Consider the following 17,260-nt stretch of genomic DNA (forward strand, 5'->3'; position numbering starts at 1 on the left):
TAGTGCCAGTAGCAGTATCAGCTATGTTTTGTTAAAGCTTCAAGTAAGAGAACCTTAAAACTTAAATCACATTTTAACATCCTTTGTACTTCTACAATTATGGTTATTTTTCTTCCTTGATGGGCTCTGCCACTTCTAAGCTACTATATTATTTCCTGGTTTTACTAGAAAATTCTATACTGAAGCAGGCACCCAGATGATGTTGTGTCTTCCTTCCACTAAGCTCAACTTACAGATCCTTCTGCACATGCACTTTTCAACACAGAGAGCAGCATATTGCTCTAAGCACAGTAAGTATAATATCTGCTTATCCTGACTGTTCTTCCCCAGCGTTTACAAAAGAAACTTGCTTTCTTAAGGAGACACAAGACAGACATACCCACCTGAAGGGTAAAAGCAAAAGCAATGGCTGGGAATGAACAGCAGTGCAATAAAATGGTGTTAAGCTGAATTACAAGCCAGGAAAACATACAAACCCTACTCAAATTCTGCTAAAAGAAGATGGATGTAACCACAGCACCATACAAAATTAACCAAATCTTGGAATATCTGCCTTTTAGGAAATTAACGTATTTCCTTTAGCACAATAGGTGTAGAAATGCAAAAAGAAGCTGTAGTCACATAATTTAATAATGTATTATCACATGGCTTGCTGACTCCTCCCACAACTAGAATAACCTCAATACTACATTCAGCAGCCAAAGATATGTACTATTTTATCAACTGAAGGCTAAAAGCTAAAAGCTTTCTGACCTATTTAACAGATACTTAAATTGCTTCCTAGGCAACAATTCAAGATCATGACTATGAGGAAGAATTCACCAAAGACAAAACAGTAAGACATTTCCACAGTTAAACGATTGATGGATTACTATTTCATACTGTAGAATTTCTCCTGGAGCTGAAAACATTAAGTTGAAGAGGGATAGACTGAATTCAAGGAGAAAACTCTGGGTAAACACTCTCTACCAAAATGATAATTCAGCATTTCCACAGGTATCAAGAAACACACAGCCTAATTGCGTGTGCATCAGGTCCACTGATTCAGTAAATATTTTCGTATCTGCTTTTCATACTCTATTTTCTGCTGAAAAGCTTCAGGGTTTTAGTTTGTTGGGAGATTTTTGCTTGTTTTGGGTTTTCTGGTTGTTTGCTTAGTTGTGTGTTTAACAGCATCCAAAATCTGCGCATTCCCTGCAGGACTGCAGATGCCCATCAGCCAAATGGAGCTTTATGTCTTCCAATCTTTGTTACAGAATATGAGCAGAGTGAGTGAGTGAGCACATGTGAGTACACACATGTGAATAATTATACACTCACACAAAGGCATAGAAATACATCCACGTGCACATGTGTGCAGACAGGAACTTGTATTCAGAAGTGAAATACAAGTCACAATTCCGTAATGATCAGTTTTCAAAAGTCTGTTGAAGATCTGAACACAGTCTTACTGGATCATGGATGGATGTGCTACACAGACTGACATTCCTACTTAGTATTTTGATGGAACACATATTTTTCAAAATGGAGGTTTTGAACAAAGTGTACATTATTTCCAGGCTTTAAATAACAAATTTTTAACCTAAAGCAAAAATCAGTATTTTAATTTCTGTTCAAGATGACTAAAACTGAACTGAAATGTAAACAGTAGAAAACCTAACCACTTTGAGAATTATCTTGTTGGAAAATTTAAGTTAGCTTGTGCCACCCCAAACTAGTAAAATCTTTTCTGTTGCAACTGGAAGACCTGAAAAATTAAAAAATAAAAGTACAGTTCAAGCATCTAATCTTTAAAAGAACTCCAACACAGCAAGATCTGAACTACACCTGACTGCACAGTACCCTAGCAAGAGGCAGGACCCTGCTGACAGACAAAAAGTCAGGATCATGCATCAAAGCAACAGCATGCAATGAACTTGCTGTAAATCATTAGGCAACTAAAGATAAATTTTGTATCTGAGCCTGAGTGACTTGAAATCACTGGCAATTAGTTCCCAAGCTTGCAATTTTTATATGCTAACTTTTTGGATACAGTTTTAAATGTGCCATCTTCAGTGAAGTTGTGGACTAAGGAAGAAATAGAATACTCTCATGCAATTTTTTTTAATGGAAGACAGACAGAGAACAAAATTCATGATTTCCCAATCAGAATTGGGAAAATTTTGGCAAAAATTGGTGACTTCCTGTCCTGGGTTGCAGTGCAGGATGTACACAAAGTATTTATTCTATCACCATCTTCATGAACTGTTGAAACCAGGTGGGCTAGTGTTTTCCCAAGCCCCCTGCCTCTTCTGCTAATGGCCCATTAACGCCTTTGGGGTGTCTTCTGCTAATAACTTTTGAGATGTCTTCTGCTAATGGCCCATGAGTCACAGGTAACTCCCTCTAGGGGTTATCTCTGTTAATGGGCCATCAAGGACCCATTTCACACTTCTCATGCTATCGTGAGGTGCTCTGCCCAGGGGGAGGAGCCAAGCATTCTCACTTGGATATAAGCTGGTATGTGGGACAGTGCAAGGGCACTTATCCACTGGATTCCCAGAGAAGCAGGGCTGCCAGACCTTTCTACAGGATCACTGCTTCAGGAAGAGCACTTCACCTGGACTGCTTCCACCATCCTGCTCAGGTTGTATTCTGACTCTGTCAGTGATCCTTTGTGTTATTGCATTTATTTTATTTTACTTTTACCTTTTTACCTTTCTTCTTATTAAATTATATCTCTGACTTGAAGCCTCTCATTCATTTTGCTTTCAAACCACAACACTTCCCAATCAAAATTGGCAAAAAATTTTTCCACCTCCTGAAAACAATGGCTTGTATAGGGATATACTTACGCAGACATGCCATAAGATTTCAGCAGTTATGTAGGATATTAAAAGCTACAGCTTAGTACCTTCAAGGCCTGAAACAAGAATTTTCCACTAATAGAATGACAGGAAGACTTACTACCTCCTAATCTTGCCCTCCATCTAGAATGCCCCCAGATAGCAAATTTGCAAAATCTTAAAGAATTCTGATATTTAGGTAAGAGTAGAAGATGTTTTCAGTGCTTTAGGTTTGAGTTGTCATTGTTACAATATATGCAATTAGATTACTCCAGTAAAATGGACCATGTAAATCAATGACATACTGCTTACCACTGAAAGCACAAAATTGAGAAGAGCTGTTCCACTGTGGAAGAGGATTGTCACTAATGCTGTAACTGTAGTAAACAAGAGGCTCACATTGCGACTCATCACTATCCACAGAGACTCCAGGATCTGAAAAAGGAGGAAGAGAAGACAGAGTTAGACATTGGATGCTATTAGCAAAGACAGAGAATTACTCACTGAGTGATTCATCTCCGTCAACCTAAACAAAGATGACTTTAAAAAAAATCATCTTCCCTCACTTCTACACTACAGCAGATTCTATCAAGTGAAAATGCCCACTTTTCCAAAGGTAAGTTTCTACGTAGCTAATTTGAAGGTTTTGGAATTTTGCTCTCAGTATTCAAAATAATGAAGCAAAATTGCAAAAAACTAGATGTGGTGACACCTGTTTATTGTGATTAACATTGCTGTAAAGCAGATCTTGTCTTGGGAGAATATATTCACCTTTTCAAAAGGAGAAATGTTAAGACACATAGAACAAGGAGTAACATCATAACGTAGAAAAAATCTGATGTTCCCAATCAAATAATAAAATTACTATTTATTGAAATAAATAAAAGCTTGTTAAAAGCTTCATGGTAATGAAATGCGTGTTTTTAATAATATTTGCAGAGAAATACAAAAGTTGTTATTTTGAGTAAGGCTACATCAGTTAGTCCAGCAATTATTAAAAATAAATTAAACAATATTAGCTTGTATTGGATTGGGGAACTGATTGCTTATGGTTACATATAGTAAAGATTAGTTTTGATGCATCAAAAGAAAGCACATAGAGGCATCCTAAATGCAATGCACACTAGTTTCAAACAAATATTTCATCCAGAAGGAACAGCATAAGAATGCATAAGCCAAAGTGATTCTAATATATAAAAGACGCAAGATCACAAACAAATCTTTCAGACTAACTAATGCAACTGGAAAAACTGTAAAAGCTCTGATAGGAAGCCCTTCAGATTCAAAGCCGTAAGTAAAGACTTCAAAACTAGCCACTGTTAGTCTTGATTTAATAAATAGCAATTAGACCGAATTAAAACAAAACCAACCAACCAAACCCCCCCCCCCCCCCCCCCCAGCAAAACCAAAAAAATCCCTCCTCAAAAGTCAGCATTTGTAGAGCAGACAAAGGAGTTTAAGCCATGTGATCACCTCTCCTTTAGAAGTCAGTGAATCACACTAAACACAATTTATTAAGCATGAACTTGAGAGGGAATAAGTGCCCGGGGAAATGGCAGGGAATTACAACACAGAAAGACCTACTTAGTTCATGCTTCCTACTATTTAATGGGAGTTATGAATGTTAAAGCTCATCTTTTGTACAGATTTTATTAGTGTCTCTTGAGAATTCAAGTGAGGTTAGAAGTGAAGAGGATACTGCTGAAAAATGTTCTCCCACTGGTATCTGTCCCTTTGCTTCTTCTATAGACTACAAGTTCATTCTGGGGGTGCAGCAGTGCTACAAATTCATGCAGCCCCCAGGTCGCATTATCATGTGCACATTATGTTTATGAGGATTGTGGACACAGAGGACAGTGAATTCTGAGGGAATGGTTTGTAGCCAAAGCAGAGGCCTTCCAGCTAGTATTCAGGAAGGATAGTACTACCATTGCTAATACCAGGCCTTAAGCTGTATACAAGGTTCCCTGCCCAGATATTTAAGCTTGTTGCTAGAACTTGGTGTGTGAACAGAAGCTTCTGTGCCACAGGTCTTTGGTTATAATGTGGAGTTATAATCACAGAACAGCAGCAAAGGCCTTGAAAATAAGGACACAGATTGAAAACAAAGGCCCCTGAAGCATGAGCAGTGCTCTGGGTAAGAAGGCACTGAAGATGCACAACTTTTATAAGCTAGAAAATTTGCTTTTCCTTCAAGAAAATGAGGTAGGAACTAAGAAAGGGGAAACACAAGGAAAAACACAACCGGCTAACAACAGGACAAGGCATCTGTTGTGATCTGGAAAAGTTGTATTTTTCTCAAGTGTCACAACACGCAGTCCAGGGCAGAAGTCAAGGGGTAGGAGTTGTCTGGAACAAAAAACACCTTATGAAAAGACAACCTTCTTAATTTGAGGGAAGATGATGTGTAAGTTCCAGCTTTGCATACCTAAGAGCTCTTGAGCCAGCTTCATTTAGACTCCCGTGACTCAGACCATTAAGGACAGCCTCAATTGGTGCCAACTACACAGCAGCATCATGATGGTTTTTAAGCCTCACAGCTCATGTAGGACATGATTGTTAAGGACTGACCACTTTCAGTACACAATGATAACGATTAGGAGACTGTAAAGCAGACCATTGGCATGAATCATGTTGTTAATGAAAATTGGTCTAGTAAAGTTTTGCTCTAAGGAGTAAAACAAGCCTGATTTAACAACCTTTTTACTAGTAATCACAGCAATTGTTAAAACCCTCACTTGCAACACATAAGCTGAGCTGATACTAGCGAGAATTCACAAGGAGAGGAGCTTGTTCTATCTGCCAGGAGAGCACAGAACTGGTGGGACTGTGAAAGTTTTCAAAATAGGATGTTTCTCTGGTATAGGCAGGATTTATTGAACACTTTCCCTAGAAGCTTTAGCCTGAGGGCTGATAAGCAGGAGTATACAACTACAGGTAGTTTGAATGTAGTATCAGGTTCCTCAATGGACATCAAGAATGGTTCTCCTACGTGAACATCCTTGTTTGGTGGAGTCATTGATTTGAACTGTTGAACTAGTTATCACCAGCATCTGCTTTACAGTAAGGGCAGATAGTTCCTTTCTACAGCTTTGGTATGTCTTATGAAAGCAGCTGCATCTTTCAGGACTCATCTCCAACTACAGTGTAATTCCTTCTTAGGCATATGTATCATTAAAATTTCAAGCTACAAACTTTCCATAGCTAAGGTGAGAAGACAGACATAGCAGACATTAATCATTACTGAATACAGTATCAGAATGTGCTCAAATACTTCCCTACCACTCATAAAATCAAATTGCATGCAGCTGCACCTAAGAGTTCATAATGCTGTTTGATTCCCAGAGCCTACTGCAGCTGAGTTGATGAGCTCACCTACTACACAAAGAATTGCTAACACCTTGCCAGCTGAGCTCTCCAAAACACAACTAACTGTGAATACTTGTGCAATAACATCACATTGCTTTTAGTTACTTTTTTACTATTAAACAACAGAAAACCACATCTCTTTCCCCAAACCACTGCTCTGTAAGCAGCCCTAAGGGATCAGTGTTGAAAAGAGCTACAAGGTTGTAAAGAATTCAGGACCCTCTTATGCATCACACTGTGTTGTGCCACCATCAGCATCAGTTACTGTGCCTTTCCAATCTGTAACAGGCCAGAAAGCAAAATTGCACACAATGTTCTCAGGCATCTAGAGTGTCCTCTTGGCCACTTTTAAACTGGTCAACACCCGAAAATGAGGGTTAAAAGGCACCTGACCAAAACAGTAATTTGCTGAGAACTTCAAATCAGCAAATTTATGGAAGCCAGATAAATACCTAACTTAATTTTGTATAAAGGGAATACAACTGGATAAAGATTGAAAAAAAAAAAAAAACCCACCAAAACATAACATGCCCGTTGATATATTACTGAAAAATGGATTGAATTAGGTATAAAATTTATGAGATTACTTGAAGAAATTACTGGAGCCAGAGAAAATATGAGGATATGTCATAACTCTGTGAAATATTTGAGAAACTGACTTGATTTAAAATGTACAGATCAGTCATGCTAAAAGCACAGAAAGGGAAACCTAACTAAGCTGAAGCTTGCTGGTAACTCTACGGAAGGTCTTCTGTCTTCCTGTCTGGGAAACCTCTGAATGATACCACCTGCTGGTGGAATGATGAGTATTCTTGTGCAAGGAGCCAAAAGATCAAATTAAGAAGACATCAGCAATGTCTCATGGAGCATCAAGGGACCTCTGAGTCATCATTCACAGATTCAGCCAGCAGCAATTCACTTTCTCAGTGCTACAAGCATTCACGAAATGGAGAAAAAGGGTTATGAATGGAAAAACAGATGAGTGAGGAAAGAATGAGTCTTTTTTATTTTTCAGAAATTAAATCTTAATAGTCCAGCTACATGTTGCCTATTTCACCCATCTGATAAACTACCTTAGAGTGGAGTACAGGGTGCAAAATACAAGGCATAAAATGAGGCTCCACTCTTGCTCTCTCTGCCAAGAATGAGATGAAATAAATCCCACTTCAAAAACACATCACTGATTATATTATGCTGGTTTTTAACACTACCGCTTCTAATACTGGAAAAAGGCAGTAGTGCTGCTAACACCAAAGCTTTTAGGAAAAAAGAAGCAAATGGAGGACTTGAAAAAGCTTATCTTCATATTAAATCTTCAGGTAATTTACATGTTTATATAGTAAATTACTTCTAAATAATTAAGGGCTGTCTGCATCAATCTACAGCTATGCATAACTGCTACAATGAACAGCACATTTTGAGGGGGATACAGAAGTCTTCCAACCTTTACCTGATACTCAAAGTTGCAAAGTTGAATCCATGAATGTTGTTACAAATTAAATAAACACCAGCAATTCCCCAGCACACCTAAATCAGTGATTTAATTATATGCTTTCAACTCTAAAATGAAAATTTCTTCCATTAGGGAAAAAGCTTGAAGTGAAACACTAGCATCTGTCTCCTCTTAACATTTTTCTTACAGCAAACACTCCTTCTTGTATTAAGGAGGAAGAACACTTCCCTATGATTTCCATCAATGGAGAAGAGCTTATCTGCTTGTGGCTGTAATATGACATTGTCAAATAGCTATATTTTCAGAGAAAACTGTCATCTGTTCTGAAACACTTCAGAAAGCCAAAGGGCTAGCAAGACATTTATTTTTTTGTAAACTCAATCTATGCATAAATATTTGTTACATGCAAGTAGGGTAATCATACGCATTTACTCTTCTCCAAAAGTGGAGGAAATCTCATTAGAGCTCTGTATCTGCCTCTTTACACAGTTCTTTACAGCTATCTCATTGTCTTTTAATTATCTGTTTATTAAAAAAACTGTCAACACAGCTTTGGCACTGTACTGTGTCTTGCTATATTCTTAAGAACTGCAAGCTAGCATGGATTTCAAGTGTCCAACCACACTCTCTCCATAAACAATACACTCAATCAAAAAATAAGAAGATAAAACAGTTTGGGTTGGAAGAGACCCCTGGTCCCAATCCCCCTGCCACAGGGGAACCAAAACTCAAAGTCCCATCTAATCTGGTCTAAATCTCACCCTAAGTTCCACAAAATATGAAAGAAGGAAAACAAACAAAAAACCAAAACTAAAGAATCTAAGCAAAATTAAATCTCCAGAACACACACTCCCAAAAGCACTCACACAATTAAAAATATTAACCCTTCCCAATTCAGTATGCCATTCTAATAACCCACTGTTCCACTTCAAAATACCAGGAGAAAGGTTTTCATGCTTTGGTAAGAACTTAAATCTTGAATAGAGTAAGGTTGCTCTGTCTCTTACGATAGGTAAGAAACTTGCTTAAACATACCAGACTTAAGCAAAAGCTATTCTTATTTTTATAATCTCCAAGTTTTAATGACCTAAACAAGAACAGAGACTGCATTTTCATCTATTTTAATTTAAAATATTAGTGTGAGTAGTATTTATGCAATGCACTGTAGAGCAAGCCAGGAAAGAAAACGCTGCCCAGTAAGGATGTGAAATCAGGATTTAGAGCTTTATACTAAGCTGACTTGTTTACTGTCTGCTATTAAGGACATGAGTATATGGAGAAAAAAGACAGGTGTTTCCCCACAGCTGATGAGTAATGAGTTCCTGGAAATAAACAGGAAAGCAAATCAATTGCTGGCACTTTTTTTTGAACTTCTAAACCAGGTTTTAGAAGTAAAGCAAGTATGTTAGCTAGATGAAGATTTTAATATTAATGTTTTTCATTCTTAAATATTTATTCTCTTTACACTTTTCTTCACCTCTCTCTAGCCTGCTTGGATTACTGAAGCACAATTTACATCATGGTTTCTGAGCACTGTGCAGCAATGCTGCAAATGACACACTCTTATCAGGTAGTTTCTCCCCCTTCTGTGCCTCTTGCCTAGAAGGAAACTCCACATTGATTTTAAATCACGATGTGCTGTGCATTTTTAAACCCTCTGCCTCAAGCATGCATGGCCAACTTTGAGAAAGTATTAAGCAAATTTCATAATTAACTGAAAAAGGGTTTACTGCAATAAACTTTCTCTCAACTCTTTCTTGTCTCACATCTTCCTCTATGGTAGAAGCTGTAACAATTTAAGCAGCAATTGGGAGATGACAGAAAAAGCACACATGCCTATTGGTCTGAACCAAAGAACTGCATGAAGGCAAATATCAGCTTTGACTGCATCCACAGATCTGCTATAGTGCCAGTTAGGTATAAGTAATAGTCTTCCAAAACTGAAGATTCTTTAGTAATAGTAATAACAGCTCAAGTCAAAGATGAACTCTATTGGGGATTGACTCTGTGTATTAAGCATTTTGGATTTAACATGGTTTTTTAGTGAAACACTTCAATTTGGATTGCTTTCAATGCTTCCCTTTTTTTCTCCTCCTAAGATGAAATGTTTTTATTCAGGAATTCACACTGTGTAAAACATTAATTTCATTCTCCACAGAACTTTCATAAAAGAAGAGAAAAATAAGCTGCTTTCAACCCAATAAATAATAATAATTTGAGGGAAAAAAAAGATAAAAAGATAATACCCCCCCCCCCCTTCTATTGCTTCATTTTGTTTTCACAACCTCTTAGTCAACAGCTTCTTCAGTTATAACCTAAAACTAGTGGCTTCTTCTTTAAAGAGAAACGACTACATAAAATAATGCACTGAAAATCAGCTTGTAGTTGACACAGGTAAACAATCTGCCTCAGGAAGAAATCTGGGAAGCTGGTATCCATGAAGATGCTGAAAAGCACAAGAGCTCCTTTATGATAAACACTTCTGTTTGTTTTACAGTTATATCTCAAAGAGGCTTGCAATAATTGCTTGGATAATTGTAAATAACACTAACAGTGTTGCAATAATTTTCCATTTACTTGAATCCATAAACGCAGTGGTACTCTGAGAAGAAACTGCTATCTGTTAAAAATTAGACCAATTTCATAGTAAGTGTGAAGAATACGTACTGAGAGAAATGTTTCGATGTTGTCATGAACAAACGATGCAACATCTTGCCAGTCCAGAATATCTCCAAGCCAGCTGTTTTGACGGTTTATGTGCCACTTGTGTCCTTTGTGTCTTCCAGAATGTGTTACATTCTTAAAAACAAGGAAAACAGACATTCAAATAAAATTTAGAGATATGAGAAAGTCAAAAGCTAATGCTTTAGACTGATGTTTTCTTAATGAGGAATAGATACAACATGCATTTATATACTTAGAGCTGCTTTAACTGGCATCCCCAAAAAATACCTGGAAAGACTCTGTACACTGGAAAAATTAAAATCTGACAAAAAAACTGTAGTTAATTATCCCATTTAATTACACATGTGTATGTTGTATTGATCCACCTCTGTCAAAAATTTACTGCTTGACTGATACAATGGTATCTATTTTGTTCTTAATGAAAGCACGCAAAAAAGAGGTAATGATTCTGGTTATTGCCTACATAATTTACTGTTTGCAACATACAAGTTTTCCCAGTATAGCCCATAAAGAAAAATGCAAGCAGAAGTTCAAGCAAGCAGTTTTCTCACTGTTAAGAGTCTACCTCTCCACTGGTAATGGTCAATCACCCAAAACCTAAAAGCTAAATTGGATGCAGGAGGATTTCTTCTGACTACAAACCTTTGTAACTGCAACACAAGACAAGACACGGCCATAAAAAACCAGCTAATTCCTTAAGTGGCTCCTCCCTGATTATGAAGTTGCCTATTGCCCAGTGAATCATATCTGATTACCATCTTGAATGAGGCTATTTGACTCAGTCTGGGACTGTAGCAAGTGTTTCAGAAGAGGATGCCAAAATTGTCTGTAAGCAATCTCAAGCAAACCTGCTGACTACAACATCTTAGTCTTTAATAGAAGGAGACTTCTCAAGTTCTTGAACTCTGATTTTTACAACAAGCATTCCACAACTTGTTAAAATTTTCTGCACACTTTTAGCCTTAGCAGTCTGCATTCAAAATGATGACATCTTTTTCTGCCACACATGCACTGATTAATCTAAGAGCATTAAATTTTCTCTAGATGCACTGTAACACATTGTGATGTACAACTAGAAACCTTCTATAACAAGCCACTTCCAACAAAGAGATCTTTCTTCTGAGATAGCAATTTATTTAGAGAAGAAACATATAAGTAGTCAAAAATCTCCCTCCAACAGGCCTTCTGTATTTGTAAGTAGTATGGAGACCTATCATCTGTTCATCTAGTTCTATACCAAAACTGTTATTTCTTTAATGCAGAGATCTTCTTGGAACTTTAGAGGTACTTGAAGAATAAAGAAAAATGTTCATATAATCGCAATCATTTAAATATACAGTAGTATTTCAGGAATATGACTTCTGGATTTGGTATTTCCATTGCACAATGGCTAATGAATTGCTTTTTCCTTTAAAAGGCAAACAGCAGTGGAAGCATAATAATTATTTAACTCGTAGGAACTTTTCAGGATTCAGTGTACAGAACCCATTATAAGATCACTGCAAAAATACACCGTATGAAATTTAATGAGAAGACAATTACTTTCTCACAATTTCAAATTAATAAAAGTTACACAAATCACAAAGATCAGTTGTCTTTTCCCAAGACCCTGACAACACAAAAATTCAGCAGAAAGTGCTAAACTATGAAACATAAAAAGTGAGAAAACTGTAAAATGGCACATACAAAACCACACTTAACTACTTATATGTAGGACGCAGCTCTGGCTATACTAAAACTGTGACTCTAGAATGATGTGTTTTACACACTTGAAATTTTTACCTTCTTTTACCAACTCAACCTTCCAACTTTCTGCTAATCTCCTCCTCAGAAAAATCACACTTAGTGTAATTATGTCAGAGTACTAAGTGATAGTTTATATGAATACCATTTAAATAAGTTACCCACCTTCACAAACCAAGAGTGATAAAGCCTGTCCCAGAGCTCCAGTACTTGTTTTTCAATCACAGCAGTATTATTTACTTTTTCTCCTAAAATCTTATGGAGCTAAAACACATAAAAATCTTTCATTATACAGAACAGAGCAAAGCAGGCATCCACTGATGAACTTCAAGCTTGATAAATAACACAAGACTGTCTATAAAGGCACATTTCATACCCAAGGTATTAGAAAAATTAGTATCAGCATGAAATATGCACTTCAGAAAAAAATGGTTCACAATACAGAGACTTTGTTAAAAAACATTCTACTGCACTAAGGACTTCTTTCTGCACTGAAAAACAAATGCTGTCTCTAAAATGCTTAATCTAAAACCCTTGATCATATCTTTAGAGTAAATATTTCAAATAACTTGAGATGTGTGCTAGATATCAAATATAAAAATAAGAATCTTGGCAAATTCTTCCAAAGAAAGCTAGCTTAACTATACAAATTATGATTAAAAAAAATGTCCAGTGTACCACACCCAGCCCACACAGAAATTAAGGGAGAGGGAGGGGCAGGTCCCAATAAAAGTCTACATTGTCTACAATAGGACAGTTAAAGCCAGTTTAAAAAAAAATTACTCAATTTTATTTGATGCATTTTCACTGAGAATCATTAGAATGATGACAGATTCTTCAGTTCTTAAAAAGAAACTATCCTCTGAACAGAAAAGACTACTGAAATCACTCCCAATCTTCCTTCAAAAGTCCCAAACCAGAGTGGAAAGAATAGATCTGTCAACAAAATGGTTTAACATGTGGAAAAGAACTACTGACAATTTTTTTTGTTGTTGTTGTTGTTTTGGTTTTTTTTTTTTACTTTTATGGAATATAAGAAATGAAAAAAACCCCAAAGAACTGTAGTTTTATTTTTTGACAGCTCACTCTTACCTTGTGTGTGATCCATTCTCGGCCATACTGGTACACATTGTTGGCTGCAGAATTGAGCGCCTTCTGAATGACCTGGGCTTCCGGGAGCCAGCTGGGGGCGTTTAAAGATGGAAAACAAAGTTGATTGCTATATATTGTACCCACTTCATCACACCCAAAACACATTGCAAATTAACATTCTGAAACAATAAATCATTATGGTTAAATACATAAAAACTTATTACAACTTAAATGTTTCCTTCTACATGTAAGGAACAGATTTTCCCATAAGCAAAGCAAAATTAAATCTAAGGCACGTCATTGCATATAAAATACTCCAAGGTTCACGAAACCTTAATTAAATTGGTATCTCAACATTTTCAAAAGAGATCTGCTCTTCAATCTGCATATGCCCTCATCAAACCACCTGCTTGTGAATTTCTTCAGGGACTCACATCACTTTCAAGCAATGTACCCTACTAAGTTGCCAGCATTTCACCGCTTGTGAATATGGGACACACAATCTCTGCTTTGACTTTCTTTTTACATCTTGATTCAATGGCACTTGTTGGAGCCCTTCCAAAACAAAATGAAAGCATTAAGGAAATAGAATTGCTGTATTTGTTCACCTGACTCAAGATCAACATGGAAGCTCTTCTATCTGTATAATGCTTCAGAAATGTTCCAGATTGGAATTCCAAGATATTTCAGTCATTCACCTCTAAACACAATACGAGCATCAAGCTCTGAAAGCTGGTGAAGCTTCATGGATTTGGCAAGAGGTGTTCTTACTCTTAATGAACTAAAATACAGTCTTATGGATACTTGAAATTTGGATGCAAACACTGGAAGTAAAAAGTTACACTAGAAGTCAAATTACTTAGCTAGTATTCCAGCAGTTTGATTATGTAAATAAGCTTCTGACAGTCAAATTTCTATCTTCATTAGTCCCACTTACTTCCATCTCACAGCAAAACAGAAAGTCCAAACACAAGAGATGCCATGAAGGAATAAATCAAGTGCTTTAAGTGCTTTCTCTTCTCATGACTGTGATTACTGTAGTAGTGCTAAAGTATGTATTACTACAGTGGTTATTAACTATATCCTTCTAGTTCTATTTTTGAAAAACTGCTTTGCTCTTATAATACAGCATCTGATTTCTTTAAATCTTCTTGAATCACTTTTATTTAGAATGTGCCTTTGAAAGAGTCAACCATTCTTCTTCTGGAGAGATCTTTTTTTGGAGGCATTAAATTGGCATCTCACATTTGCCCAATGTCTGTTCACCTGAAGCAGAATGAAAGCCACCTGGAATGCGCCTCCCCTTAAAGTCACACTTTTCAGTCTCACCTATTCCCCCTCTGACGTTCATGCAGTGACTCCTTTGCTCACCAGTGTGCCCATGCTTTTCTCTAGATGTTTTTCTCTCAAAACCTTCTCTCTCTCTTACTACTTGTCCTGGTGCTTATTTTAGTCAGTACACAACTAAACCTTAGAAATTTCCACTGTGCTCACTAGATTCAACTACTCTTAATCAGTGGCCCTGCCCAACTGATTCAAACCAAACCCCCCCACCCACCATTCTTTACACCCTTGAACTCTTCTTCAGTTCACTCCAGGAATAATGTCTTCAACTCCTATTCCTTCAAATGCACTCCACATCCATCTCTCTACATTTAAAAATTAATTTAGCTCTATCTTGAAACTTTCTAGAGAGAGAATTCTTTGCCAGCACTTTTCTTTCATAGGAAAAAAAACCCAAAAAAACTCAGATCTCTTTATTCTCTGCACTACACAAGTTTCTTCTCCACAACTGTAGCTAGAAAAGTTCATACAGCCATCCTTCACCACCAAAATCCAACCAGTCATCAAATGGGATACGACACTGACAGTCCTCCAGAGTGATGCATAAATATCCCTGCTGCCTGAGAGTTTAGCTTTTACATCTGCCTGTGAGAGACAGTCACATTTCTGTTCACCTAGGGGATTTTTAAAATTAAAAACTATGCATAAGAGCACCTGGAAGCTTGTTCATCCACCCTACACTATTCGCTTAACTTCAGCATTCTTACTTTGCCCATTCTGGGTGACTGGCTACTGTCTCATTGATCAAGCTGCTTGTCACTTGAATCATGTGGACGCTCTCTTGATGTACCTAAATCAATGAGAGAGAAGAGAAATGTTATGCAATGCAAACTACAACTCTTCCTACATTCAGAAAGACTTTTTTTCGGGGAGGGGGCCAGGGGGGTGTGGTATTGGGAGGAAAAGGGTGAGGCGACAGGGGGAAGGTGAGAAGGGGGGCAGTGACCAGTTTGTACATTTAAAAATAATTCTTCCAGTGCAAACAACTCACTATGAAGAAAGAAGTTCCATTAACCCAAGAAACACCTAGTCAATACAATAATAAATTCTGGTCACTAGTAATAGCAAATGGAAATTTAAACCTTATCACATCAGTGAAAAAATTTCAACAATAACAACAGTGCTGTCAAGACAAGCACTAAAATACAAAGCAGAGTTTCAGGTACACCTTTTTAAGCCATGGATCAAAGAAGTCTAAAAATTAATAAATACTTAGCTCTAACATGACCAGCCCTGCTAAGAAGTACCTGACCAAATAAATTCTTCAGTAAGAATGATAAAATACACCTTTCATAAACATCTTAATAGTCCTTTTATTAATATAATGGAGCTTTAGGCAGGAATGTTTGCACAACTTCTAAAGTCCTCAATTTTAAGTACTCAGCATTACATATGCCTACATTTTGGAAAAAGGAGACTGACATCAGAACCCATCGATCTTTGTTCCATAACTGTATTGAAGTCAAACATTCAATCTCATTGACCGTTTAAAGTATGAACACAGCTCCATTAAGGAAAAGGGAAAAAAAGTACATGAGTGACCTCTTCTGGTGAGCAAAACAAAACCCACCCAAATTCAACCATAAACCAAAAATCAATTTCAAAGAATACCTAATCATGAATCTCAGTACAGTTAACTCAGAAAAGGATACCATGAGGTTATCACAGGCAATTACACAAACGAATTGACAAACACATCCTTAATTATTTTGCAAATATTTCTGATGTGAGGTAAATTAAAGAGAAAAAAAATCTAAGTGGTTCCTCTCTTGACAAGGAAAGTGTCAACAGGATGTAAAACCAATCTGTTCCTGTAATACATAAGCTATTCATTCTTTTACTAGAATAAGTTTTGTATTTCCAAATGTCTGTATATTAGCCTTGTCATACAGGTGAAAACCACAGAAATGCAAAGAAATATAAATATTTAGATTTTGATGTATTTTTGTATATTGTATAGTCTTTGAATGGTGACAAGCTCAACTACAGAGCAGTTAGTTCCTAAACATAAAGAAAAATTCTTTAAGCTATACAATCTCGTATCAGTAACCTTTATTAGGAACAAAAATGAGCTCTATGATTATGTCTGTTTGCACACTGTACCTTTGCAGTAAGGAGAAGAGCTAGCAGAAGGGTTCCTATCACCAGCAAAAATATTATGAAAATGCTGATTATTTTATCTAGCATTTTCTCCAACCACACGATAATCTGTACAGAAAAAAAAGAAAATAACAAATTATAGCACATAAATCAATCTTTATTGAAAGCAATGCTCTGTGTTATGCGACAGTATTGTTATTTTTATTTACAATCACAGTATAAAATCAGGCTCTAATCAAACAGCATTTATGCCCAAGCTTGGAAATGAACAATTAACAAGCGATGTTAGCATGATTAAGGTCATGGTATGACGTGATTTTGCAAAGAACATATACACATTACCACACAACATGGCAAGCTCTCTGCAAAGCAAGCAATAATTCAACACTTACTTACTAGACCTAGAGAAGTACCTAAAGAAGACATTCATGTCAACTAGAACCCAGAAATTTGTTTCTTGTCCTTCAGCGACTTGGAAACTTACAGATACTTGTCTGCACAGGACTTCAACGGTATCAAGGCATACTTTAAAGCACAACCAGAATTTTAGGATTTTTTTAGCTAAGAGTCATCTAAATGACAAATGCGATAGTTTTGCAAGCAATAAAATTTTTAAAGCTGCCTCATCACCTTCTGAACTGAAATGGGA

General features: G+C 36.7%; 1 protein-coding gene across 2 annotated transcripts in view; it reads right to left on the reverse strand.

The window, feature by feature from the left end:
- The window catches only part of TMEM245 (transmembrane protein 245), a 73,521-nt gene that overhangs the window by 24,539 nt on the left and 31,722 nt on the right, over positions 1–17,260 (reverse strand). For both annotated transcript variants that reach the window (XM_083860426.1, XM_083860425.1), the window contains 6 exons: positions 16,615–16,719; positions 15,219–15,301; positions 13,168–13,258; positions 12,241–12,339; positions 10,315–10,446; positions 3,138–3,260 (listed from right to left, as the gene is read on the reverse strand). In XM_083860426.1, the coding sequence (XP_083716552.1) occupies positions 3,138–3,260; positions 10,315–10,446; positions 12,241–12,339; positions 13,168–13,258; positions 15,219–15,301; positions 16,615–16,719 (633 nt within the window). The remainder of the gene's footprint in view (positions 1–3,137; positions 3,261–10,314; positions 10,447–12,240; positions 12,340–13,167; positions 13,259–15,218; positions 15,302–16,614; positions 16,720–17,260) is intronic.

Source organism: Zosterops lateralis (assembly GCF_965231275.1).
Source record: "Zosterops lateralis genome assembly, chromosome: 1".
Lineage (NCBI taxonomy): Eukaryota > Metazoa > Chordata > Aves > Passeriformes > Zosteropidae > Zosterops > Zosterops lateralis.